The sequence below is a fragment of the Salmo salar genome, chromosome 14 (genome assembly GCF_965601325.2).
Source record: "Salmo salar chromosome 14, fSalSal1, whole genome shotgun sequence".
NCBI classification, from domain to species: domain Eukaryota; kingdom Metazoa; phylum Chordata; class Actinopteri; order Salmoniformes; family Salmonidae; genus Salmo; species Salmo salar.
The window spans coordinates 86,668,663-86,695,960 of record NC_138304.1 but is presented as its reverse complement, the minus strand read 5'-3'; the positions used below and the strand labels follow the sequence as shown (position 1 = coordinate 86,695,960).

Here is a 27,298-nt window from a genome sequence, read left to right as displayed (position 1 = left end):
TCGAAGGAATGAGCGTTACACCAAGGCCTGTACTCTGGAGCGGGATCGATTTGGAGGTGGAGGGTCCGTCATGGTCTGGGGCGGTGTGTCACAGCATCATTGGACTGAGCTTGTCATTGCAGGCAATCTCAACGCTGTGCATTAGAGGGAAGACATCCTCCTCCCTCATGTGGTACCCTTCCTGCAGGCTCATCCTGACATGACCCTCCAGCATGACAATGCCACCAACCATACTGCTCATTCTGTGCGTGATTTCCTGCATGACAGGAATGTCAGTGTTCTGCTATGGCCAGCAAAGAGCCCGGATCTCAATCCCATTGAACACGTCTAAGACCTGTTGGATCGGGAGGGTGAGGGCTAGGGCCATTACCCCCAGAAATGTCCGGGAACGTGCAGGTGCTTTGGTCTAAGAGTGGAGTAAGAACGGGCAAATCTGGTGCAGTCCATGAGGAGATGCACTGCAGTACTTAATGCAGCTGGTGGCCACACCAGATACTGTTACCTTTGTTCAGGGACACATTATTCAATTTCTGTGGAAATTGTTTAGTTTGTGTCTCAGTTGTTGAATCTTATGTTCATACAAATATTTATACATGTTAAGTTTGCTGGGAAAAAAACGCAGTTGACAACGAGAGGACATTTCTTTTTTTTTTTTTTGCTGAGTTAAGTTCTGTCCTTGAGCTGTTCTTGTCTAATGATGTTCTGTTATGTTTTAAATATTAATGCCCATATAATGAGATTTGACAAGGCCATGTAGTGTATTTTGTGTGAAATGTTTAATTTTGTGAGAAGCTCAAGTTATAGATGTAGAATAAAAGACATGATAGCTTCTTTACTTCCTGGAATTTATTGAAAGTTACTTAACTTGTCAGAAGGGAGGGACTGGAATACAAACAAATAAATGCTGTTATGTTGAAAATACAGTAGAGTCAATTTATTTTTGCAATAACCAAAGATAAACAATCAAATCACACTAACACGAGTCACATTTGTTTTAAGCGATGGCCGCCAAGTAGTCTTTCACTTCTGCGGGTGACAGTCGCCTGAAGCCGGCTTCATTGCAGATCCCCACTTCAATATTGTCTTCGGTCATCTGACCCTCAAAGCTTTCCTGTGAATAAAATATTGCATTCAGGATTCTGCTCATGACTGAAATGTAAGATCACCACGAGGCTGGTCTCTTAATAAACATGTGTCTGACATCAGGAACACATAGAAGCCCAGCAGGAGAGGCTTTCAAGAGAGTAACTCACCTTCAAAGTCAAGATAGCTGTGTGAATGGCATCCTCCAGTTCCAGGTCCTCATTGTATCTGAGCAAGACATTAAATTTACCTCAAATTTATATAAAGGGTTACAAACAGCTGCAGTTTAACCTCAACTGTTGTGAATATGGTGCCAATTGGACTGGGGGAGAAATAGATTGAAATACCTTTTCTCAAGGAATGTTTTACCATTGACATAGTTCTTCCCCATAGCAGTTGCTTTCCATGCGAAATATGCTCCCTGAGTAGAGAAATCAAACCATGATGTCATCATAATCTCACAAGAAATACAGAAGGCAAACATGTTCAGATAGCAAAATGTGATAACGAGCCCTTACAGATGGATCAGACTGGAAAAGGTATGGTCTGTCCTCATCCCAACCAGCGATCAGCAAGGATACTCCGAAAGGACGGACACCCCTGCAGCAATAGACAAAACATTTAAGCCTACATGAAACAAATTGACTCCCTCGCGAATGCCCTCATTTGTTTTTTTTACATTAATTGAATGATATCAGATTAGAATAGCTGATGGAAAAGCATTCCTCATTAAACTGGTTGAGAGAATTCCAAGAGTGTGCAAAGCTGTCATCAAAGCAAAGGGTGGTTACTTTGAAAAACCTCAAATGTATTTGACACTTTTGGTTACTACATGAATTCATACGTGTTATTTCATAGTTGATGTCTTCACTATTATTCTACAATGTAGAAAAGAGTACAAAATTAAGAAAAACCCTGGAATGAGTAGGTGTCCAAACTTCTGAATGGTACTGTATACAGACAGAGTTGAAGTTGGAAGTTCACATACATTTCTTTCATCACATTCCCAGTGTCAGAAGTTTACATACACTCAATTAGTATTTGGTAGCATTGCCTTTAAATTGTTTAACTTGGGTCAAATGTTTCAGGTAGCCTTCCACAAGCTTCACACAATAAGTTGGGTGAATTTTTGCCCATTCCTCCTGACAGAGCTGGTGTAACTGAGTCAGGTTTGTAGGCCTCCTTGCTCGCACACGCCTTTTCAGTTCTGCCCACATATTTTCTATAGGATTGAGGTCAGGGCTTTGTGATGGCCACTCCAATACCTTGACTTTGTTGTCCTTAAGCCATTTTGCCACAACTTCGGAAGTATGCTTGGGGTCATTGTCCATTTGGAAGACCCATTTGCGACCAAGCTTTAACTTCCTGACTGATGTCTTGAGATGTTGCTCCAATATATCCACATCATTTTTCAGCCTCATGATGCCATCTATTTTGTGAAGTGCACCAGTCCCTCCTGCAGCAAAGCACCCCCAAAACGTGCTTCACGGTTGGGATGGTGTTCTTCGGCTTGCAAGCATCCCCCTCTTTCCTCCAAACATAACGATGGTGATTATGGCCAAACAGTTCTATTTTTGTTTCATCAGACCAGAGGACATTTCTCCAAAAAGTACAATCTTTGTCCCATGTGCAGTTGCAAAACGTAGTCTGGCTTTTTTTATGGCGGTTTTAGAGCAGTGGTCCAACAGTGTTTATACTTGCGTACTATTGTTTGTACAGATGAACGTGGTGCCTTTAGGCATTTGGAAATTGCTCCCAAGGATGAACCAGACTTGTGGAGGTCTACAAAAAAAATGTGAGGTCTTGGCTGATTTCTTTTCATTTTCCCATGATGTCAAGCATAGAGGCACTGAGTTTGAAGGTGGGCCTTGAAATACATCCACAGGTACACCTCCAATTGACTCAAATGATGTCAATTAGCCTATCAGAAGCTTCTAAAGCCATGACATAATTTTCTGGAATTTTCCAAGCTGTTTAAAGGCACAGTCAACTGAGTGTATGTAAACTTCTGACCCACTGGAATTGTGATACAGTGAATTATAAGTGAAATAATCTGTCTGTAAACAATTGTTGGAACAATTACTTGTGTCATGCACAAAGTAGATGTCCTAACCGACTTGCCAAAATTATAGTTTGTTAAGAAATTTGTGGAGTGGTTGAAAAACGACTTTTAATGACTCCAACCTAAGTGTATGTAAACTTCCGACTAACTGTACACACACACCTGTTCTGAAAGGCCCCAGAGTCTGCAACACCACTAAGTAAGGGGCACCATGAAGACCAAGGAGCTCTCCAAACAGGTCAGGGACAAAGTTGTGGAGAAGTACAGATCAGGGTTGGGTTATAAAAAAATATTCAAAACTTTGAACATCGTACAGAGCACCATTAAATCCATTATTAAAAAGTGAAAGAATACGGCACCACAAACCTGCCAAGAGAGGGCCGCCCACCAAAACTCACAGACCAGGCAAGGAGGGCATTAATCAGAGAGGCAACAAAGAGACCAAAGATAACCCTGAAGGAGCCGCAAAGCTCCACAGCAGAGATCGGAGTATCTGTCCATAGGACCACTTTAAGCCGTACACTCCAGAGCTGGGCTTTACGGAAGAGCGGCCAGAAAAAAGCCATTGCTTAAATAAAATAATAAGCAAACATGTTTGGTGTTTGCCAAAAGGCATGTGGGAGACTCCCCAAACATATGGAAGAAGGTACTCTGGTCAGATGAGACTAAAATTGAGCTTTTTGGCCATCAAGGAAAACGCTATGTCTGGCACAAACCCAACACCTCTCATCACCTTGAAAACACCATCCGCACAGTGAAGCATGGTGGTGGCAGCATCCTCATGCTGTGGGGATGTTTTTCCCCATCGGCAGGGACTGGGAAACTAGTCAGAATTGAAGGAATGATGGATGGCGCTAAATACAAGGAAATTCTTGAAGGAAACATGTTTCAGTCTTCCAGCGATTTCAGACTGGGACAGAGATTCACCTTCCAGCAGGACAATGATCCTAAGCATACTGCTAAAGCAACACTCGAGTGGTTTAAGGGAAAACATTTAAATGTCTTGGAATTGCCTAGTCAAAGCCCAGACCTCAATCCAATTGATTATCTGTGGTATGACTTAAAGATGGCTGTACACCAGCGGAACCCATCCAACTTGAAGGAGCTGGGGCAGTTTTGACTTGAAGAATGGGCAAAAATCCCAGTGGCTAGATGTGCCAAGCTTATAGAGACATACCCAAAGAGACTTGCAGCTCTAATTGCTGCAAAAGTTGGCTCTAAAAAGTATTGACTTTGGCAGGGACGAATAGTTATGCACACTCAAGTTCAGTTTTTTTGTCTTATTTCTTGTTTGTTTCACAATCAAAAATATCTTCAAAGTGGTAGGCATGTTCTGTAAATCAAATGATACAAACCCCCCAAAAATCTATTTTAATTCCAGGTTGTAAGGAAACAAAATGGTAAAAATGCCAAGGGGGTGAATACTTTCGCAAGCCACTGTATGACTATCTTTTTCAGCCAATTTCAGTCTTTGATATATGGCAGACCAACAAGTTCCCTACCTTCTCCCTCTTCTACTTTCCACCTCCATTTTCACAATAATGCTTCAATCAGTTGGTTGTAACTTTGGATTGAGCAAACATTCCCATATATTTTCCATAGCAGCACATGACATAACTCCACCATTCCTATTCATAATAAAAAATAAAATGTATTCCATAAAGAAGCTTTTCAGTATATTTCAGTTTAACAATAATATTTGTTCTGTCTTTTCTGGAGAATAAAATTGAAATTACCTTTGTATGGCTTGTTTAAAAACAGCGACTTGAACAAAGTTTCATTTTCAAATAATAAAAATGAGAAGTTACCTGTATAAAGGCAACAAAAAAAATTGAACAAAGGATGAGCCTTTCTTAGTAATCTACTGGAGAACCAGTTCGGGTTTAAGTGTATCAGTGAAGCTTTTAGTTAGAGGTTTAATGCTTTATAATTGAATTATTTCAGCCCCCCAAACTCATATTCATTATATAAATAGGTACGTTTACATTTTCTGGCTTAGAGTGCCAAATAAAGTATATTAATATAAATATTATTTGCTCATATGAATTAAAAAACAAGTAAACTGATAGGACTAAAGAGTTAATCAATGTGATTTTTTCATAAATGGTTATAGAATCTTGTCTATTTTTGCTAACTTTCTATTGAAATTGGTTGTGGTCAGTTCATTTATATCGTTAGGAATATGAACACCAAGTGTGTCTACGTCACCACCAGCCCATTTTATTGGTAAACTACAAGGTAATGTAACATTTTTGTATTTTAACGATCTAATACCTAATATGGTAGTTATCATAATTGGGTACTTAACAGTCAGAAAACAAACAACAGTTGACTTTTAGCCTACTCCATACCCTGATTGTGTGTATTCCTGCATGACAGAAGCCACCCTCTGAACAAGCTGAGCTGTGGGGATGGGCTCCTGGTACACCAGGAAGTACTGCTGGGCTAACTTCCTGGCTCTTCGGAGCAGCACCCTGCCAACACAACAAAAAGCATCTCTCTAGCTGCACATGTAGTCATTACAGTCAAGGACTGTAAATTTAGTTCACTTTGTTTATTTACCTTATTTGATCATGTACACTGTAAGATGTATGATCTCTTAAATAGGCCTATTCTTTGAAAAACAACAATGTGCCTATGAAGTGGCCAGTATACTAGAGTGCCTAGGGAGTGTCATACAAATAGTACATGCTATGTGTTTAAGTTCAATTCCATTAAGCAGGAGGTCTCATTACCTGTAGTCAGGTCCCATGCCACTGTACACCATGCCGATGTGTTTGGTTATGGGCTCCACTTTGTGAACACTGGTCTCGTCGTACAGGATGGACTTCTGTTTCTTTTCTGTTGCCAAGACAACTCCATTTGAGGCTGGAAGGGGAACAAAAATACATGAAAATTCAAATGCTTGGAATCAGCTCTCATTAGGCTACTTGAGAAGGTGATATTGAAAGTTGAGTAATGACTTGTACAACCCTGATTTGATTAATTGGGTGGGTACTGATGAATGAAACACTGAATAAACAGGACACGTTTTGGTTCGGAGAGCATTTTCACTAACATGCTACGAAAAAGTCACTTGGTATCAAAGTGGCTTTAAAAGTGTTACACGAATAAATAGACAGGGTGGATGTAAACAACCTGCATCAAACTGCTGTTTTTGCTAGCTACTTACCTTTGATTCCCACAGCGGGAGCACCTGCGGCCACAGCTGCCAGGGCATATTCAATTTGGACCAGTTTCCCAGAGGGGCTGTTGGAAAAAGGGAATATATGTAATTCAATCTTAGTTACAACCATTTAGCTAACTTAACTAGCTAGCTAAATATCTCACTAGCTAGTTAGCTGTGTAGCCAAAACCCGAATAGTTGTGTCTATGTAGCAAGCTAAGGTTAGCCAGTTAACGTTACACAGTAGTTATGGGGATTGTATCTAACTTGTTAACACCAAAAATAGTTAGCAACTGTAGTACACATATTCTGACATTAGCCTACATTAGACATGTTAACTATCTTAGAGATTAATTAGTTTACGATAACTAGTCAGTGCCTTCAACTCAACAGTTAACGGTAGGAAGCTAGTTAACTAGCTTACATTAGCTGAGCATTAGCAACATCGGCGTGACACTGCATCTCTTGTAGTGTTGCCTCAAGTGCATTTAATGGCCATATAGTAAGAGCAATATCACAACTATTGTAGAAAATGTCTTCATGGTAAGGTGTTAATTGAGTACAACTTGTGTTGCTACGCAGAAATATATTGTTCTTTTAAGTTACCTGAAAGTAGTGAGGGAGAAGCTGTATCCTCGTTCAGCCATTGTTGATCTGTCTTGGGGAAAGCTTTGCTGGACGGACCAGATGGCGGAAATGAGCTTCATGAAGTTCCGCTCATTGCTCTGTTTGTTCTTCGATGAGGTTTAACAGCGGTTGGCATCCAATAAATAATGCATTACCGCCACCTACTAGATTGAAGTATAACTCCCTTAAACTTTCCTTGAAAATATAAAATAAAATAAACAAATACCAGTGGTGTAAGGTAAAAAATACTTTAAAGTACTACTTATGTAGTTTTCTGTGGAATCTGTACTTTACTATTTATATTTTTGACAACTTTTACTTCACTACATTCCTAAAGAAAATAATGTACTTTTTACTCCATACATTTTCCCTGACACCCAAAAGTACTCGTTACATTTTGAATGGAAAATGGCCCAAAATGGTCCAATTCAAACTGGTCTAATTCACTTATCAAGAGAACATCCATGGTCATCCCTAATGCCTACACAAATGCTTCGTTTGTAAATGATGTCTGCGTGTTGGAGTGTACATTTGATCAATTCCATTTACTTATGATACTTAAGTATATTTAAAACCAAATACCTTTAGACTTTTACTCAAGTAGTATTTTACTGGGTGACTTTCACTTTTATTGGGGTAATTTTCTATTAAGGTATCTTTACTTTTACTCAAGTATGACAATTGGGTACTTTTTCCACCACTGTAAATACCCTACTATCTAACCCTACACTCACCAACCTACTCCACTATTTAAATCGATCTAGTCCTCCCTCAAGCCAACAGCCTGAAAGGACACTCTTCTGACGTCAAGTCTCGTACACCCAAATACCTCTCTGCAGCTGCCACCACAACTCCAATTTTCTGCGACTTACGTTGATAACCACTGCAATAAACGCTACAAATTCAATCTTACTGAAGCATATATCACTTGTTGGTCTATCCCTCTGTACTGGTACAGATCCCTCGCCCTTGACCCATCTTCATCTACTTTCTTCACTGCCTCAGCATACGACAACTTCTGCACTAGTCTAACCCTGGAAACCTCAACCCGCGTCTCTCGTACCGGAGATTTCTGATCCTCAGCCCCATGGCTACCCCTACAATTAACACATACCACTGCTTTCCCCAACGCTACACATTCATTTGACTCATGCTCTATATATCCTAACACCTCTTCTGCGGGCAAAGACTCAACATCAAAACTCAAAAGAACAGACAACGACTCTTCTGTTTGACCACTCACGCCACTGTCTGCGTCGCACCAAATGACTAGCATCCCAAACACCGGGAATCATTCCCTTCAGTTGGTCAGCTTTCACATTTACCACTACCCCAGTAATCACTCCTTTCAATGGCGCCCTTTTCTTGAGAGCAAAACAATTCACACCTCTTGTCCCCATTCTTTAACGCGGAGCGCCTGCTTCCTCTGACCAGCAGAAACACAAACAATTATCACAAGACCACTTCTGGTTACCTTCACCGATTCCACAGTACCCAACTCTCTTTTCACCCACCCTGAAACCACAACTGGATCAGCCAAAAGGCAAGGATCCACTTTTCCCAAAAATGTCACTCCCAACGTCAGACTCATCTTTATCCTGACCATCGGTGCAAGCCTCGGGCTCCCGAGAACTTCCCCACACCTAACCCCTCCGATACTTCGCCCTCACTCACATTTCTCCTCCTGTCTTCGAACCGGTGTACAGCTCACCCGGTTTACACTTTCTACCATTCTTCTTTATCAATCTCCCTTTTCCCCGCCATTTGTAACCGGTTCAAGCTCATCCTCTTCCTCCTTATGTCGAACTTCCTCTGCTTCACTTTATCGCTACATTCCTCCTCCGTTTTCCAAGTATACGTCTCCTTATGATAATACTGCACTTATTCTGACATACATATTGTTCTTGCACTCTCCAGAGACACCATTTTATCAACCTACTAATTTCTCTACGAAACATGCACATAACTTTCAGATGATCCCCTGAATTAATAAATATACTTTGTTTACAAGTATTAATACATTTGATTGGGATTTTATATTGCGTTGTTTTGTTCTTGTGGTACCGGGGTTTTGTCTGTCTGTGGATGTTTCCAACGAAGCCCAAAGGCCTACAGATGGCGATATAGAGTTGTTTAATCTTACCGTCAAAAGCGAATGGCGGGGAAAAACTGGAAAAATACATAGCTACTTTCTTTATGAAACACTATTTTCCACCAACATGCTACAGTCAAAAGATTTGTACAACCATCTGTGCTACAGTGGCTAATGCTAGTCCCGGATGTTGCCTATAGCTTTCTATCCTAAACCTTTTAAATTTCAACTTCAATGGGGGTAATGTCAGGGTTGTAATGTCCCAAGGAACCCAGAGAGCAAGGACCATGTATGTTGCAGCAGTCAGTTTTTTCCACCCCTGGTCATGTAGTTTTAAAACACTAATGTGGACCAGGACTAGCAGTAGCCACTGTAGCATGGTGGTGGAAAATAGTATTTCATAAAGAAAGTACGCATATTATCTGTTGTTTCCCACCTTCTCGCCATTAAATTGTGTTGGGGAAATCGACACCTTGGAGAATATTTTATGAACTGGTCCACACCAGTGTATAGACGGTTGCATACCATTCCCCCCTCCAAAAAAAGTTAATCTCAACGCCTTCATTTTCAAATACACAACAGAGTTTCTAAACCATCGTTTTTTTCTGTAATCAAAAACATCTAATTCCAGGGTGCTGGTGCTTCCTCCAGCGACTTTGATTATTGTATTTCAGATAGAACATTGACATGGTATTTGGAAGATCTGACAAACTACAGATGGGAGGGAGGGATTGAGTTATTTGAGCATCTTTATTCAAGATAAATCCTACAAAACAGGAAGCACACAAGATAAACAGAACTTCACAAACAGATTAGAAATAGGATAGCCACTGAGTGAAGAAATTGTATTGTATTGGCAATGTGTAGATATCTTAAAAATTGGGGTCATTTTTTTTTTTCAAACTGACTTTTGACAGATTTCTACAATCATTCAATATTTAAATATGAAATATGTATGTATTTGCCAAAAATAACTATAGCAAATGTGGTAGAAGATTAAAATACACACAAAACACTCAAGTTTGCACAATTTACAGTAAAGTTTATTATCAAACATATCAAATAGTCCACTTATAGTATTTATTAGCAGCAATATGACACTCCTGTTGAAACTTCATAAAGGATAACTGCAAAAGCATAAGTTCTGATCATAAATAAAAGAGTTGAGCCGCATTGGATAGTTATGAGCTTAGTAGGAACGGATGGCGGGAGGGATAGCAGCACAGTCCTCTGCATCAAGCGAGTTATCAATAACCGGTCTGTATTTCAGAGTTACCTATAACAGAAGCACAAAAAGGAGAGATGGGTTAGTGATAGCAAATTAACATTGGCAAACACAGACTCTGCTATTATTGTGTTGTTAAGAATTAAAGAATGTTACAATTAATCCTGTCATTTATATTTAGAAAAATAAAGTTAGGAAAATCTGTAGTTAAACACAATCATTAGGCATTGGACTTGATTTTGTGAGCGTACTTACCTTTCCCGTCTTAGGATCCACAGTGGACATGGTATGTTTCCTCCAGTGCTCTTCAATGGGCTTCCTCACCTGTCCCGCCAGAGGCTTGGCATAGTCAAGCTCATCCATACGGTCCTGCAATGGTACATAGGAATCTTTCATAATGAAACATCAGTCTACAGACTGGTCCAACTACTACTGGAGAGAGCTCCTATAGTTTATGGTGGATGTTTGTGTGATGACAAAAGCAGTGTGTGTTCATATGCATTACTTTCAGCTCCAAAAAAAACATGTCCACATCGAGGCCCCTACCATGAAGCAAAATGGAACCGTATGCATACGAGCAATATCGCTTTGCCAGACAACAAATTGTCATTGCAGGCCAGGCTAGTATATGAGTGGTTTCTGTCTCTTCAGTTCTTACCTTGAAGTCCTCTCTGGAGTGGGCTCCCCTGCTCTCCTGGCGCTGCTCGGCAGAGTTGATGGTCTGCACAGCGTTCAGCATGAGGTTCTGCAGCTCCAGGGTCTCCACCAGGTCAGTGTTCCACACAATACCTAAGGGGAGAAGAAAGAGGGAACTTTAACACTGCTTCAGAACATAATCACTGCTGCAATCCAGCCCAACAATGGGACAAAAGACCTTCTGCCCTTGCGAGATGGGGCAATTGAAAGACAATTCATATCACATCAGCAGAGGGAATGAGATGCTGACCTCTGTCGAAGGTCTTGATGTCGTCCAGGGTCTGGTAGACGGCATCCATCTTGTCACATCCCTCCTTCAGGACCTTGCCGGTACGGAACACAGCGGCGTGGTTCTGCATGGTCTGACGACAGAGAGAGGAACAAAGGTTAAGCAAAGAAGTGATGGTACTGTACAAGTATTTAACGCTCATTACCAGTAGATTTGATGACCATCCAAGGTAAATTCCTAATATGGATGTGCTGCATATCAGTTCCATTCCCCCCTAAAAATTGTTTTTAATCCATACCTTCTGCATGTTCAGTCTGATCTCGGAGGTCCTCATGCTGCCGTTAGCAAACCTCAACTTGTCCAGGTTGGCCACAGACTCCTCTCCTGCGTTGGGCTTCAGGGGGGAGAGCTTCTCTCCTGCAGAAACACCACATTGCCAGGATTGTCTAACTATTTTTCCAAGGGAGCCTTGGCCTGGCCATTACATTAAGAAGTTGTGGGACAATGCATTAATGCATGTGCTTTTGTCTTGACATACAGGTAAGGGTTAAAGAAGAAAATTGGTACCGGGATTGCAGATGTCAGCGATTGTGTGGGCGCAGGCACGTCCAAACACCACCAGATCCAGCAGGGAGTTGGCTCCCAGCCGGTTGGCACCATGGACACTGGCACAGGCAGCCTCACCACAGGCAAACAGCCCTGGCACCACCTTGTCACCCTCCTCGGGCGTGTAGGTGATGACCTGTGGAGAATAGGACAGTAAATCATAAAATGATCTGCGGTACAGCAGACATATTACATCACAGCTGACAATACATAAATGATATGATAAGATCGTTTGATTACATTAAACCTAAGAGAGGTCCAGTTTAAAGACTCACTACATCTGTCTCATTAGATTTGCTTAAATATATTAGGGTTATTTCATAGGACTTTTAATAAGAAAATACGCAAATGTATTACATTTCTTGTCAACGGATGCTGCTAGTTACCTGTCCCTTGTAGTTGGTGGGGATTCCTCCCATGTTGTAGTGGACGGTGGGCAGGACAGGGATGGGCTCTTTGGTGACATCCACGCCAGCGAAGATCATGGCGGTCTCAGAGATGCCTGGCAGGCGGGTGGCCAGCTGCTGTGGAGGGAGATGGTGCAGCTGCAGGTACGCATGGTCCTTCTCTGGGCCACATCCCCTAGGAACACACAGATAAAAGTCTGTTAGCATGACAGTTGTCTTTCACACCTGAAACTCATAGCAAGGTGGAAACATCTCGATTGGAATTTGTGGGTAGATTCCATGTGAATTCCATTTCCTGTCATTCAGCAGGTAGCCTAGCGGTTAAGAGTAAGAGTGTTGGACCAGTAACCAAAAGGTTGCTGGTTCGAATCATTGAGCAGACTAGGTGACAAATCTGTCGATGTGCCCTTGAGTAAGGCACTAAACCCTAATTGCTCCTGTAAGACGCTCTGGATAAGAGCATCTGTTAAATGACTAAAATTTAACATTCTTGAGGTCGATTTTAGTTTACAGAAGCATGAATAGATGGATTCTAGATTGACCATCTATTTGACACATTGTTTTAAAAATTTGCATGCCCATATTAAATCAATGATCTGACATTGATAGAGCATGTGTAACAGTGTAGGTTCCGTCCCTCTCTTCGCCCCAACCCGGGCTCGAACCAGGGACCCTTGCACAGATCAACAACTGACACCCACGAAGCATCGTTACCCATCGCGCCACAAAAGCCGCAGCCTTTGCAACGCAAGGGGAACAACCAGTTCAGGTCTCAGCGCGAGTGATGTCACTGATTGAAACGCTATTAGCGCGCACCACCCCTAACTAACTAGCCATTTCGCATCGGTTACACATGCAGTCACATCAGTTATCCAGCATCAGCACAATACTTCTATGGGTGCTCAGGGAAGGCAGAGCCTTGGTGATCTTACCTGCCCTCTCGGATCTCGATGGTAATGGAACGGGACACGACGTCTCTGGAGGCCAGGTCCTTGGCGTTGGGGGCGTATCGTTCCATGAAGCGCTCGCCCTCACTGTTGATGAGGATTCCTCCCTCACCACGGCACCCCTCTGTGATCAGACAGCCGGCTCCATAGATACCTAGAGGGATTACATTACGTCATATGTTATATGAAACCAGCACTGAGGGCACCGATGGACTTCACTTAACTCCCCATTATATTTATAGTATGAGTATGTATCCACAGTATGTAAACAGACATGTCTGCCAGCCCTCTGACTTCTATGACCATGTGATTTAACCTGTTGGGGCTAGGGGGCAGTATTTTCACGGCCGGATAAAAAAACGTACCCGATTTAAACTGGTTACTACTCTTGCCCAGAAATGAGAATATGCATATAATTAGTAGATTTGGATAGAAAACACTAAAGTTTCTAAAACTGTTTGAATGGTGTCTGTGAGTATAACAGAACTCATATGGCAGGCCAAAACCTGAGAAGATTCCATACAGGAAGTGCCCTGTCTGACAATTTGTTGTCCTTCTGTTGCAGCTCTATTGAAAATACAGCATCTGTGCTGTAACGTGACTCTTTCTAAGGCTTCCATTGGCTCTCTAAAGCCGCCAGGAAGTGGAATGGGGTGTCTGCTGTCTCTGGGCAAAGTACAGCAGCAGAGTTTGTAAGTGGTCAGCCTGGGGACAGTGAGACTGAGATGCGCGTTCATGAGACTTCAATTTTTTTCTTTCAGCCTTTGAATGAATACAACGTTACCCGGTTGGAATATTATCGCTATTTTACGAGAAAAATAGCATAAAAATTGATCTTAAACAGCGTTTGACATGCTTCTAAGTACGGTAATGGAATATTTTGATTTTTGTCACGAAATGCGCTCACGCGTTACCCTTCGGATAGTGACCTGAACGCACGAACAAAACGGAGGTATTTGGATATAACTATGGATTATTTGGAACCAAAACAACATGTTGTTGTTGAAGTAGAAGTCCTGGGAATGCATTCTGACAAAGAACAGCAAAGGTAATCAAATTTTTCTAATAGTAATTCTGAGTTTAGTGAGCCCCAAACTTGGTGGGTGTCAAATTAGCTAGCCTGTGATGGCCGAGCTATGTACTCAGAATATTGCAAAATGTGCTTTCGCCAAAAAGCTATTTTAAAATCTGACATAGCGTTTGCATAAAGGAGTTCTGTATCTATAATTCTTAAAATAATTGTTATGCATTTTGTCAACGTTTATCATGAGTAATTTAGTAAATTCACCGGAAGTTTGCGGTGGGTATGCTAGTTCTGAACATCACATGCTAATGTAAAAAGCTGGTTTTTGATATATGAACTTGATTGAACAAAACATGCATGTATTGTATAGCATAATATCCTAGGAGTGTCATCTGATGAAGATCAAAGGTTAGTGCTGCATTTAGCTGTGGTTTTGGTTTTTGTGACATATATGCTTGCTTTGAAAATGGCTGTGTGATTATTTTTTGCAGGGTACTCTCCTGACATAATCTAATGTTTTGCTTTCGCTGTAAAGCCTTTTTGAAATTGGACAATGTGGTTAGATTAACGAGAGTCTTGTCTTTAAAATGGTGTAAAATAGTCATATGTTTGAGAAATTGAAGTTATAGCATTTGATGTATTTGTATTTCGCGCCACGCGATTCCACTGGCTGTTGACTAGGGTGGGACTAGCCCAGAGAGGTTAATTGTCACCAACGATACTAGCCATTGTCACCAACGATGTCATGAAACACACATGATAATTAGCAGTTACCTTCAGACTAAGGACAGAAACACTTTCAAGAATACACTTCTAATGGATAGGCCTATTCTGAATGTTTATCAACTCTTCTCAAATAAATGTTTATTTAATGTTCTTAAGTTCACTCCCTAGAAGACAGGCCTCTATTGCCAATCTGACACTGACCTGTGGGGTGGAACTGGACAAATTCCAGGTCTTGGCAGGGCAGGCCTGCACGGGTCACCATGGCATTACCGTCTCCTGTGCTGGTGTGTGCTGACGTGCAGCTGAAGTAGGTACGGCCGTAACCACTGCAGATTGAGCAGAGTGGCAGGAGTAAGACTCGGCAAAATATGAGAACTTTGCATCGTCATCAAGGAGGCACCTTCTGCTCAGGGTGAGGATGTTAAAAAGTTAACATTACAACTGGTATAAGTGGTAAGACAAAGCTCCCAGATTACTTGGAACAAGCCTTCTAACTGTAAACGTATTCACTACAGAAACATCTACTACAGAGCCAGATACATACCCGGTGGCAATGACTGTGTTCTTGGACCTGAAGCGGTGGATGGATCCGTCCTCCATACACAGAGCAATCACTCCTTTACACTCTCCTTCCTCCATCAGCAGATCCAGGGCAAAGTACTCCACAAAGTAGCTGGTGTCATACCTCAGAGACTAAATAGGTGAGAAGCATAGAAGAGTGATAGATGAGTGAATCCAGCAAAAACAGGACAGAATGAGATTCTAAAAGCAGAGTTTGTCAGTAAAATAGGATTCAGAGGAACAGCAGAGAAAGGGTATGGAGATTTAGCACGACTGCAAGTGGTGGATTATGGAATTTTGAGTCAAGACATTGTGACATACCCGTCCATAGAGTGTGTGCAGAAGGGAGTGGCCGGTTCTGTCAGCTACGCAGCAGCACCGGTGGGCCTGGCCTCCCTTGCCAAACTTCAGACTCTGGCCACCAAAAGCCCTCTGGTAGATCTTGCCATCCTCGGTACGGCTGAAGGGCATGCCAAAGTTCTCTAGCTGGGTACATAAAGACCTGTTAAATCACTGGCACACCAGCTTTCAGTTATTTTCACAACAGGAAGCTAGAAATAGTAAGTTAGCCAAGAAATAATACATTCATGTTTTCATTTTATCAGCGCTTGTTTTGACGTTGTGCCAATCCTTTCTGATTGGGGGGGGGGGGGGTGTTCAACTTAATCCCAAAATAATTATAGGCTACATAATTACACTAACACGCTTGCACTTTAGCCAATTATTTAATTACACAGAATGTATTAAATCAAACTGTTTGAGTCTACGTAAAGGCACCTACACAACATTGCAGAGAAGATTAAGGGCATTGAAAGGGCACTTTCACTCGTTTTGGTACATCAGAAGGGCTGATAGAGGACACAGCATTAATTTATTAATATGCCAAGTCGGAGGGGCCGTTGAATTCTGCTGCAGCGCTTTTAAAGCTGCAATATGTAGGGCACCCCAACCAAATTCACATAGAAATGTGAGTTATAGATCTGTCACTAATTGAAAGCAAGCGTAAGAAGCAGTAGATCTGTTCTATGTATGCTATTTCTAAGTCTATGCTTCCCATTCTTACCTTTCGTTTTTGCATCTTTTATATCCGGTTCTCTATACCAGTGTAACAGTGTAGGTTCCGTCCCTCTCTTCGCCCCAACCTGGGCTCGAACCAGGGACCCTTGCACACATCAACAACTGACACCCACGAAGCATCATTACCCATCGCGCCACAAAATCCGCGGCCCTCGCAATGCAAGGGGAAACCCTACTTCAAGTCTCAGAGCGAGTGACGTCACTGATTGAAATGCTATTAGCGCGCACCACCGCTAACTAACTAGCCATTTCACATCGGTTACACTCACCCCCCTTTTGACCACCTCCTTTTCCGCAGCAACACCATCAATGTAACAGTGTAGGTTCCGTCCCTCTCTACGCCCCAACCTGGGCTCGAACCAGGGACCCTTGCACACATCAACAACTGACACCCACGAAGCATCGTTACCCATCGCGCCACAAAAGCCGCGGCCCTTGCAACGCAAGGGGAAACCCTACTTCAAGTCTCAGAGCGAGTGACGTCACTGATTGAAACGCTATTAGCGCGCACCACCGCTAACTAACTAGCCATTTCACATCGGTTACACCAGCTTCGAACAGCTGAAAATACAATATTTTTGGTTATTGAAAAGATATTTCCCAGCGGTTTAGATGGTACAATGATTTTTCCCAAACTGAAAGGCCAACTATTTGAATTTTTGCAACCAGGAAACGGCGGAGCAATTTCTGCATATTGCAACTTTAAGCATGAGACTTTTGCTTACACCACCACTAGCATGTATTTTTACATTACATTTGCGTCATTTAGCAGACGGTCTTGTCCAGAGTGACTTAAAGGAGCAATTAGGGTAAAGTACCTTACTCAAGGACACATACACTTTTCCACCTAGTTGGCTCAGGGACTCAAACCAGCAAACTTTTGGTTACTGGCCCAACGCTCTTAACCACTAGGCTACCTGCTACCCCACGCTTGCCACATTCCCCTACTGACCCCTTCTACCAACTCCCCTTTCAAGAGGCTGGTTACCTTTCCAAACATTCGTTTTTCACAAAGAACCATCAGAGGCATGGTTTCATTTAAGTTAGTGAATATCCTGCTTTACCATTTTGTTTTCTTTGACATATCTAAAAAGCTGTGTGTGTGTTTCACCTCCACAACGGCATGTGGGGCCTGCTCTGTCATGTAGTGGATGGCATCCTGGTCTCCCAGCCAATCAGATCCCTTCACTGTGTCGTAGAAATGCCACCTCCAATCATCTCCCTCCATGTTTCCAAGGGCAGCGTTGATCCCACCCTAAATGCAAAAACAACTGTTCAGGACTTGAACTATGGCCTTTTTTTGTAGATATTGCACGGAGGTAGGCCTAATACAAGTGTAAAACATTATGTTGGCTAATAAAGCCACTGCAGTGGGATATGGTTAATTCACTGTGAATTTAAAAAATGGCATTGCTGCCTTCTGTGTATAATGCAAACAGAGTTGATGAGACTTATTATGCAACACATGACTTTAAAAACTTCTTAGGGATAGGCGTCCTGCCAACGGGACAGTTGTAAATCATGCAGCGCCTTGTCTCGATCGCACATTTTAGAGAAACAACAAATGTCGGTACATATAAGTGTCTTATATCGGCTGAAAGCTTAAATTCTTGTTAATATAACTGCATTGTCCAATTTACAGTAGCTATTACTGCGGAAAAAATGCCATGCTATTGTTTGAGGAAAGCTCCTAACAACAAAACCATTTTTCACCGCGATAGGTTTTATAAATTCACCTCTGAAGGTGAAATGTGTTATTACATTCTGAAATCTTGCTCTGATTTATCATCCAAAGGGTCTCAGAGATAACATGAAGTGTCGTTTTGTTAGATCAAAATACTTTTTCATATCCTAAAAAGGTCCATATAGCATGCACGATCAATTTTGTATTTCCACTCGTTCAATTTGCAAAGAAAATAATCTGAAAATCTAAACGTTGTTTCAACCAGTCAAATCACGTTCGTATTTATTCCTCAGAGATCATAGAACATAACTAGACTTCACTATATCATTAGGGGTGTAGTTTATCCTATAGGACACCAAATTGGGTCAGAGAGCGACGCCTTCATGGCACACCGATGATGCGGGCGGTCTTCACTTGATCAACTGTAACTTTGTCAAATAAGCACCAATCGGGGTCAAACAAAGCTAGCTAGATAGCCAATGAGCTGGGCTTTACAGGAGTATCGGGAAACCCCGTATGTCGCAAAATGTAGCTTTTGGACAAAAATGATAAGAATATGGAGAGTTATGAAGTTATGAAAACGTTGAACTTAAAATACGGCTACTAATACTGGAAAAGCTAAATCAAAGTCCAAGTATACAGATTTGACAATATTCTTGCAGAAAAATGTAAATATCTCCTTCACGAATTGCCCAAATGTACCTGGGTGACTTCACACTAAATGTCATGTAGTTTGCTCATACTTCAAGTAATCCGTCTGAAGCTTTGCACATACAGTGAGGGAAAAAGGTATTTGATCCCCTGCTGATTTTGTACGTTTGCCCACTGACAAAGAAATGATGTCTATAATTTTAATGGTCGGTTTATTTGAACAGTGAGAGACAGAATAACAACAACAAAAATCCAGAAAAATGCATGTCAAAAATGTTATAAATTGATTTGCATTTTAATGAGGGAAATAAGTATTTGACCCCCTCTCAATCAGAAAGATTCCTGGCTCCCAGGTGTCTTTTATACAGGTAACGAGCTGAGATTAGGAGCACACTCTTAAAGGGAGTGCTCCTAACCGCAGCTTGTTACCTGTCCACAGAAGCAATCAATCAATCAGATTCCAAACTCTCCACCATGGCCAAGACCAAAGAACTCTCCAAGGATGTCAGGGACAAGATTGTAGACCTACACAAGGCTGGAATGGGCTACAAGACCATCGCCAAGCAGCTTGGTGAGAAGGTGACAACAGCTGGTGCGATTATTCGCAAATGGAAGAAACACAAAAGAACTCTCAATATCCCTCGGCCTGGGGCTCCATGCAAGATCTCACCTCGTGAAGTTGCAATGATCATGAGAACAGTGAGGAATCAGCCCAGAACTACACGGGAGGATCTCGTCAATGATCTCAAGGCAGCTGGGACCATAGTCACCAAGAAAACAATTGGTAACACACTACGCCGTGAAGGACTGAAATCCTGCAGCGCCCGCAAGGTCCCCCTGCTCAAGAAAGCACATATACAAGTTTGCCAATGAACATCTGAATGATTCAGAGGACAACTGGGTGAAAGTGTTGAGGTCAGATGAGACCAAAATTGAGCTCTTTGGCATCAACTCAACTCGCCGTGTTTGGAGGAGGAGGAATGCTGCCTATGACCCCAAGAACATCATCCCCACCGTCAAACATGGAGGTGGAAACATTATGCTTTAGGGGTGTTTTTCTGCTAAGGGGACAGGACAACTTCACCGCATCAAAGGGATGATGGACGGGGCAATGTACCGTCAAATCATGGCTGAGACCCTCCTTCCCTCAGCCAGGGCATTGAAAATGGGTCGTGGATGGGTATTCCAGCATGACAACGACCCAAAACACACGGCCAAGGCAACAAAGGAGTGGCTCAAGAAGAAGCACATTAAGGTCCTGGAGTGGCCTAGCCAGTCTCCAGACCATAATCCCATAGAAAATCTGTGGAGGGAGCTGAAGGTTTGAGTTGCCAAACATCAGCCTCGAAACCTTAATGACTTGGAGAAGATCTGCAAAGAGGAGTGGGACAAAATCCCTCCTGTGATGTGTGCAAACCTGCTGGCCAACTACAAGAAACATCTGACCCCTGATTGCCAACAAGGGTTTTGCCACCAAGTACTAAGTCATGTTTTGCAGAGGGGTCAAATACTTATTTCCCTCATTAAAATGCAAATCATTTTATAACATTTTTGACATGCGTTTTTCTGGATTTTTTTGTTGTTATTCTGTCTCTCACTGTTCAAATAGACCTACCATTAAAATTATAGACTGATCATTTCTTTGTCAGTGGGCAAACGTACATAATCAGCAGGGGATCAAATACTTTTTCCCCTCACTGTACACTGCTGCCATCTTGTGGACACCATCGGAATTACAGAATTACAGAGTGATGGCTAGATGTGGGACCTTTCTGTTGCATTTCAAAGATTGTGGTAGGAAAAAAATAAGTGGTTTTCTTTGTATTTTCTTCCACCAGATCTATTGTGTTATATTCTCCTACATTCACAAACTTCAAAGTGTTTCCTTTCAAATGGTAACAAGAATATGCATATCCTTGTTTCAGGGCCTGAACTACAGGCAGTTAGTTTTGGATATGTCATTTTAGGCAAACATTTTTAAAACGGGGGCTCTCTCTAAGATGTTTTAAGGGGACAATGTGTGATATTTCCTGCTGTTACATGGTCATTTCCCATTGAATCTTGTAGAACATATATAACTTGATATACCTGTGCAGCCACCGTGTGCGACCTGGTGGGGAACAGCTTTGTGACACAAGCTGTGTTGAAGCCAGCCTCAGACAGGCCAAAAGCAGCACGTAGTCCTGCCCCACCGGCACCCACAACCACGGCATCAAACTCATGGTCTACCACGGGGTACTGTGTGGAGATCTGCAGGGACCAGCAAAAACACAAGCACAAAACATTAACATTTCAGTATTTTCTCTAGCTAGAGTTGTATAATACAAATTGTTTCTACAAGCACCGAGACAAATTAAATCTAAAAGACAATATATTTTGTGCAAACATATTGAATCCATTCATACAGTCATGTCAAAGATGAACATGGAGTATGCAGACTTACGCCATCTGACACTTTAGCCTTGTTCTTCCCGTAGATGGAGAAGTGGAGCTTCCTGGAGCTCTGGGATACTGCCAGAAGCTAAATGGAGAAAGAATATAGAACATAGGCCTTTAATCAATAGCCATGCATAGCCTATGATAAAGTACTCAATTGCAAGAACGGGACTTATCCACAAAATGTCAAGTCAATTTATGCCTTGTCTATGGGCCTCTAACGTTAGTGTAGTTTGCTGAATGTTTTTAAAATGCAGTGACAACACAGCCAGCTGATGGTTACATAATTAATTAAGGTGAGACTGCTGCAGCAACATGGAGCCTAACATGGAACCCAAACCGGCTGCGCGCGTGCGCCATCGTGCATACATTTCTTTTATCCTTCTACACCAAACGCGATCACGACACGCAGGTTAAAATATCAAAACAAACTGAACCAAATACATTAATTTGGGGAGAGGTCGAAAAGCATTAAACATTTATGGCAATTTAGCTAGCTAGCTTGCACTTGCTAGCTAGTTTGTCCTATTTAGCTAGCTTGCTGTTGCTAGCTAATTTGTCCTGGGATATAAACATTAGGTTGTTATTTTAAATGCCAATCACCATATAAGTTAAAAGATGAAAAAGCCTGGAAGGAGGAGAGGACTGGAAACGATTCGGTTGACCATTTTGTGTGGATTAATTGTCAGAGTACAGGACCTTGTGCATTTCAGGTAAAATAATTCAATGTTTATATCCCAGGACAAACTGGCTAGCTACAGCAAGCTAGCTAAATAGGACAAATTTGCTAGCAAGTGCAAGCTAGCTAGCTAAATTGCCATACATGTTTAATGCTTTTTGACCTGTCCCCAAATTAATGTAATTGGTTCAGAGTTTGCTTTGATATTTTAACCTGCGTGTCGTGATCGCGTTTGGTGTGGGGGGACAAAATAAATGTACGTACAATGGCGCACGCGCACAGACGGTTTGAGTTCCATGTAACTGTGAAAAAAATAATAATTCACAACATGCATAAGTGCTTAGCAGCATCCCAAACAATATTTCTGATACGAGAGATACATGTGTGGGTGTATAAAGTGTTACTTATTTACATATTTTGCGACAAAGATTGATTTAAAATCATTACTAGGTAAATGCTCTCTAGGAACATATTCTCCCCTGTCCTCCAATCTAAACAAATAACTTCCCTGCTTATTACTTCAGCATACATCCTGAAAACACACAAACAGCAGCCCGCATATCAGGGCGTTCCTGCATGTGGGCATTTCAGCATCTGCAGGAACCCATCTTTATACTTTTATTGGTACATTTTTAAGCTACGACTCCGGGGTGCGCCAGTACAGTCGATGGCGGTAATGCACCATAACGTTGGATGCCAACCGCCAATAAACCCCACAGAAGGCAGGACGAAAACGGAAGCTAGCTACAGCTACCGGTAGTGTCTTTCGCCCCTGCCTGTCGAGTACTGTTATCCCGCAGTTCTGTTAACGATGGCGAGGGAAGGTGTTTGGCAGGCGGGACCGAAAGACACTGTGTGCTAGCTTATGTAGCAAGTCATAAGGAGGACTCCGGTACACAGCAGTCGGAGGCGACACCGTGTGCTAGCTAGCACAGTGTCGCCCCCGCCTCCCGTGTACCGGATTAGCTAGCGGTAGGCCCCCGCCTGACGGTACAATTTTCTACGGTACACAGCAGGTGGGAGCGACACCGTGTGCTAGCTAACTAGCAAGCTAGCACACAGTGTCACTCCAGCATACCGCCGTACTACAAGGAGGCGGGGGCAACCGGTAGACAGTGTCCCTTGCCCCTGCCTTTCAGGAACTGTTTTCCCACAGTTCTGTTAACGATGGAGAGGGTCTAGTTAGCCAGCAAAGAGGACTCCGGTACACACCTGGCGGGGGCGAAAAACCTCAGATAAGTATTATTTCCTTTTTGACCCACAGCCAAAGGCGTCACATAAGCATGACGATGTTTTTTGGGGTTTTTTTTATTTCACCTTTATTTAACCAGGTTTGTCTAGTTGAGAACAAGTTCTCATTTGCAACTGCGACCTGGCCAAGATAGAGCATAGCAATTCGACACATACAACCACAGAGTTACACATGGAATAAACAAAACATACAGTCAATAATACAGTAGAACAAAAGAAAACAAAAAGTCTATATACAGTGAGTACAAATGAGGTAACTTAAGCCAATAAATAGGCCATGGTGGCTCAGTAATTACAATATAGCAATTAAACACTGGAATGGTAGATGTGCAAAAGATGAATGTGCAAGTGGAGATACTGGGGTGCAAAGGAGCAAGATAAATAAATACAGTATGGGGATGAGGTAGGTAGATAGATAGATGGGCTGTTTACAGATGGGCTATGTACAGGTGCAGTGATCTGCTCTGACAGCTGATGCTTAAAGCTAGTGAGGGAGATATGAGTCTCCAGCTTCAGAGATTTTTGCAGATCGCTCCAGTCATTGGCAGCAGAGAACTGGAAGGAAAGACGACCAAAGGAGGAATTGGCTTTGGGGGTGACCAGTGAGATATACCTGCTGGAGCGCGTGCTACGAGTGGGTGCTGCTATGGTGACCAGTGAGCTGAGATAAGGTGGGGCTTTACCTAGCAGAGACTTGTAGATAACCTGTAGCCAGTGGGTTTGGCGACGAGTATGAAGCGAGGGCCAACCAACGAGAGCGTACATGTCGCAATGGTGGGTAGTGTATGGGGCTTTGGTGACAAAACGGATGGCACTGTGACAGACTGCATCCAGTTTGTTGAGTAGAGTGTTGGAGGCTATTTTATAAATGACATCACTGAAGTCGAGGATCGGTAGGATGATCAGTTTTACGATGGTATGTTTGGCAGCATGAGTGAAGGAGGCTTTGTTGCGATATAGGAAGCCGATTCTAGATTTAATTTTGGATTGGAGATGCTTAATGTGAGTCTGGAAGGAGAGTTTACAGTCTAACCAGACACCCAGGTATTTGTAGTTGTCCACGTATTCTAAGTCAGAGCCGTCCAGAGTAGTGATGCTGGACGGGCGAGCAGTAATCGATTGAATAGTATGCATTAAGTTTTACTTGCGTTTAAGAGCAGTTGGAGGCCACGGAAGGAGAGTTGTATGGCATTGAAGCTCGTCTGGAGGTTAGTTAACACAGTGTCCAAAGACGGGCCAGAAGTATACAGAATGGTGTCGTCTGCGTAGAGGTGGATCAGAGAATCACCAGCAGCAAGAGCGACATCAGTGATGTATACAGAGAAGAGAGTGGGCCCGAGAATTGAACCCTGTGGCACACCCATAGAGACTGCCAGAGGTCCGGACAACAGGCCCTCCGATTTGACACACTGAACTCTATCAGAGAAGTAGTTGGTGAACCAGGCGAGGCAATCATTTGAGAAACCAAGGCTGTTGAGTCTGCCAATATGAATGTGGTGATTGACAGAGTCGAAAGCCTTGGCCAGGTCAATGAATAGGTCTGCACAGTAATGTCTCTTATCGATGGCGGTTACGATGTCGTTTAGGACCTTGAGCGTGGCTGAGGTGCACCCATGACCAGCTCTGAAACCAGATTGCATAGCGGAGAAGGTACGGTGGGATTCGAAATGGTCGGTAATCTGTTTGTTAACTTGGCTTTCGAAGACCTTAGAAAGACAGGGTAGGATAGATATAGGTCTGTAGCAGTTTGGGTCTAGAGTGTCACCCCCTTTGAAGATGGGGTTGACCAGGGCAGCTTTCCAATCTTTGGGAATCTCAGACGATACGAAAGAGAGGTTGAACAGGCTAGTAATAGGGGTTGCAACAATTTCGGCAGATCATTTTAGAGGGTCCAGATTGTCTAGCCCGGCTGATTTGTATGGGTCCAGATTTTACAGCTCTTTCAGAACATCAGCTATCTGGATTTGGGTGAAGGACAAATGGTGGGGGCATTGGCGGGTTGCTGTGGAGGGTGCCGGGCAGTTGACCGGGGTAGGGGTAGCCAGGTGGAAAGCATGGCCAGCCGTAGAGAAATGCTTATTGAAATTCTCAATTATAGTGGATTTATCGGTGGTAACAGTGTTTCCTAGCCTCAGAGCAGTGGGCAGCTGGGAGGAGGTGCTCTTATTCTCCATGGACTTTAGTGTCCCACAACCTTTTTGAGTTAGTACTACAGGATGCAAATTTCTGTTAGAAAAGCTAAGGTAGATTTTTCAAACTGCCTGTGTACATTTGTTCCTAACTTCCCTGAAAAATTGCATATCACGGGGGCTAGTCAATGCTAATGCAGAACGCCACAGGATGTTTTTGTGCTGGTCAAAGGCGGTCTGGAGTGAAACAAGGACTATATCTATTCCTAGTTCTGAATTTTTTTGAGTGGGGCATGCTTATTTAAGATGGTGAGGAAGGCACTTTTAAAGAATAGCCAGGCATCATCTACTGACGGGATGAGGTCAATATCCTTCCAGGATACCCCGGCCAGGTCGATTAGAAAGGCCTGCTCGCAGAAGTGTTTTAGGGAGCGTTTGACAGTGATGAGGGGTGGTCGTTTGGTCGCAGACCCATTACGGATACAGGCAATGAGGCAGTGATCGCTGAGATTTTGATTGAAAACAGCAGAGGTGTATTTGGAGGGCGAGTTCGTTAGGATGACATCTATGAGCGTGCCCATGTTTACGGATTTGGGGTTGTACCTGGTAGGGTCATTGATAATTTGTGTGAGATTGAGGGCATTAAGCTTAGATTGTAGGATGGCCGGGGTGTTAAGCATGTCCCAATTTAGGTCACCTAGTAGCACGAGCTCAGAAGATGGAAGGGGGGCAATCAATTCACATATGGTATCCAGGGCACAGCTGGGGGCAGAGGGAGGTCTATAGCAAGCGGCAACAGTGAGAGACTTGTTTCTGGAAAGGTGAATTTTTAGAAGTAGAAGCTTTAATTGTTTGGGTACAGACTTGAATAGTAATACAGAACTCTGCAGGCTTTGCAGTATATTGCACCACCGCCCCCTTTGGCAGTTCTATCTTGGCGGAAAATGTTATAGTTAGCGATGGAGATTTCAGGGTTTTGTGGTTTTCCTAAGCCAGGATTCAGACACGGCTTAGACATCCGGGTTGGCAGAGTGTGCTAAAGCAGTGAGTAAAACAAACTTAGTGAGTAGGCTTCTAATGTTAACATGCATGAAACCAAGGCGTTCATGCAGGAACCAATGGGGTGCTCGGGGGGGAACGCCCCAAATTCCGGGCTGCAGTTTCACACTATTACAATTAAGAACTGGCCAACTCTAGCTAGCTAACATTAGCTAGCAAAGTTACCAATTTGCCATAGTTTAAACATCCCCTCTTGAAACACAGCACGCATTCAAAAGAAAGGTAGCCGATAGACATTATTTGTCATCAAACATAAATCAATGACTGACAGACAACACAAACAAACTCATCACAGATTCAGCCAACACTGGGCATTAGCCTACTGCTTGGTCAGCCACATCGTTAACAGCTTCTTAGCTAACTTGTTTTGATTGACCTTCAACGCACTGATGTTAATGGCTACTGCAAGGTTTAATTCACTCGTCATACACGAGCAATACAAATTACATTTATTAAGCTATTCGTCAGAATCGCCATGGATATTTATGAAAACTATTGAAGCTGTGACAAATTAAACTAGCGCCCAGAATTGCATAGCAAATTATACTTAGGAAACTAGCTACGAAACTCCGTCAATGGTGAGACATCATTGACCAGCTGATGTTACAAAACAAGGTGGGTTAAAGTTAAATTTTCTGCGAATACGAACACATTCATGAGTCCAAAAGATAAAGTAGTTCATAGTGATATTCTATAGCAACAGTTTATCTCCAAATACTTACCGCCTTAGCTGACAGGATGTTTTTGGTGAGAACACGGGAGGTAGTACACACCAAGGCCATGATGGGTGCTCGCTTCGTCTGGGGAAATCAACGTCACCAAACTGCTCTGACACGTGCCGGAGCATACCATCTCAAAATGAAAATAAATAGTCCTCATTT

General features: G+C 42.6%; 2 protein-coding genes across 4 annotated transcripts; both read right to left on the bottom strand.

Annotated features, from left to right (window-relative positions):
• Nucleotides 1–828: 828 nt before the first annotated feature.
• On the bottom strand, nucleotides 829–8,731 carry LOC106570382 (proteasome subunit alpha type-2). 3 transcript variants are annotated; one of them, XM_014142647.3, is made up of 9 exons: nucleotides 8,613–8,731; nucleotides 6,918–7,102; nucleotides 6,318–6,394; nucleotides 5,881–6,013; nucleotides 5,497–5,619; nucleotides 1,602–1,683; nucleotides 1,431–1,504; nucleotides 1,254–1,311; nucleotides 829–1,111 (listed from the first exon to the last, which is right to left on the bottom strand). In XM_014142647.3, the coding sequence occupies exons 2-9, from the start codon at nucleotides 7,016–7,018 to the stop codon at nucleotides 995–997; spliced, it is 765 nt and encodes a 254-aa protein (XP_013998122.1). In that variant the 5' UTR covers nucleotides 7,019–7,102; nucleotides 8,613–8,731; the 3' UTR covers nucleotides 829–994. The 3 variants fall into 3 exon arrangements, with proteins under 3 accessions (XP_013998122.1, XP_013998121.1, XP_013998123.1); XM_014142646.3 differs by having other exon boundaries at nucleotides 6,918–7,133; nucleotides 8,613–8,710; XM_014142648.3 differs by having other exon boundaries at nucleotides 6,918–7,099; nucleotides 8,613–8,688.
• Nucleotides 8,732–10,051: 1,320 nt separating this feature from the next.
• LOC106570380 (succinate dehydrogenase [ubiquinone] flavoprotein subunit, mitochondrial) lies at nucleotides 10,052–27,276 on the bottom strand. The gene is made up of 15 exons (XM_014142643.3): nucleotides 27,140–27,276; nucleotides 21,307–21,384; nucleotides 20,952–21,113; nucleotides 17,640–17,783; nucleotides 15,773–15,937; nucleotides 15,435–15,583; nucleotides 15,092–15,216; nucleotides 13,126–13,294; nucleotides 12,173–12,368; nucleotides 11,748–11,922; nucleotides 11,479–11,597; nucleotides 11,202–11,313; nucleotides 10,914–11,044; nucleotides 10,511–10,624; nucleotides 10,052–10,306 (listed from the first exon to the last, which is right to left on the bottom strand). Exons 1-15 carry the CDS (start codon nucleotides 27,197–27,199, stop codon nucleotides 10,220–10,222), a joined length of 1,986 nt encoding a protein of 661 aa, XP_013998118.1. The 5' UTR covers nucleotides 27,200–27,276; the 3' UTR covers nucleotides 10,052–10,219.
• Nucleotides 27,277–27,298: the final 22 nt, after the last annotated feature.

Coding starts and splice junctions, on each gene's coding strand:
- LOC106570382 (XM_014142647.3), bottom strand. CDS start 7,018: ATGAAGCTCATTTCCGCCATCTGGTCCGTCCAGCAAAGCTTTCCCCAA. Junction 1,505..1,601: donor TTTTCCAGTCTGATCCATCT/GTAAGGGCTCGT, acceptor TTCTCTACTCAG/GGAGCATATTTCGCATGGAA. Junction 1,112..1,253: donor CAGCTATCTTGACTTTGAAG/GTGAGTTACTCT, acceptor TTTTATTCACAG/GAAAGCTTTGAGGGTCAGAT.
- LOC106570380 (XM_014142643.3), bottom strand. CDS start 27,199: ATGGCCTTGGTGTGTACTACCTCCCGTGTTCTCACCAAAAACATCCTG. Junction 21,385..27,139: donor ACATCCTGTCAGCTAAGGCG/GTAAGTATTTGG, acceptor TTCTCCATTTAG/CTTCTGGCAGTATCCCAGAG. Junction 15,217..15,434: donor AACACAGTCATTGCCACCGG/GTATGTATCTGG, acceptor CTCAATCTGCAG/TGGTTACGGCCGTACCTACT.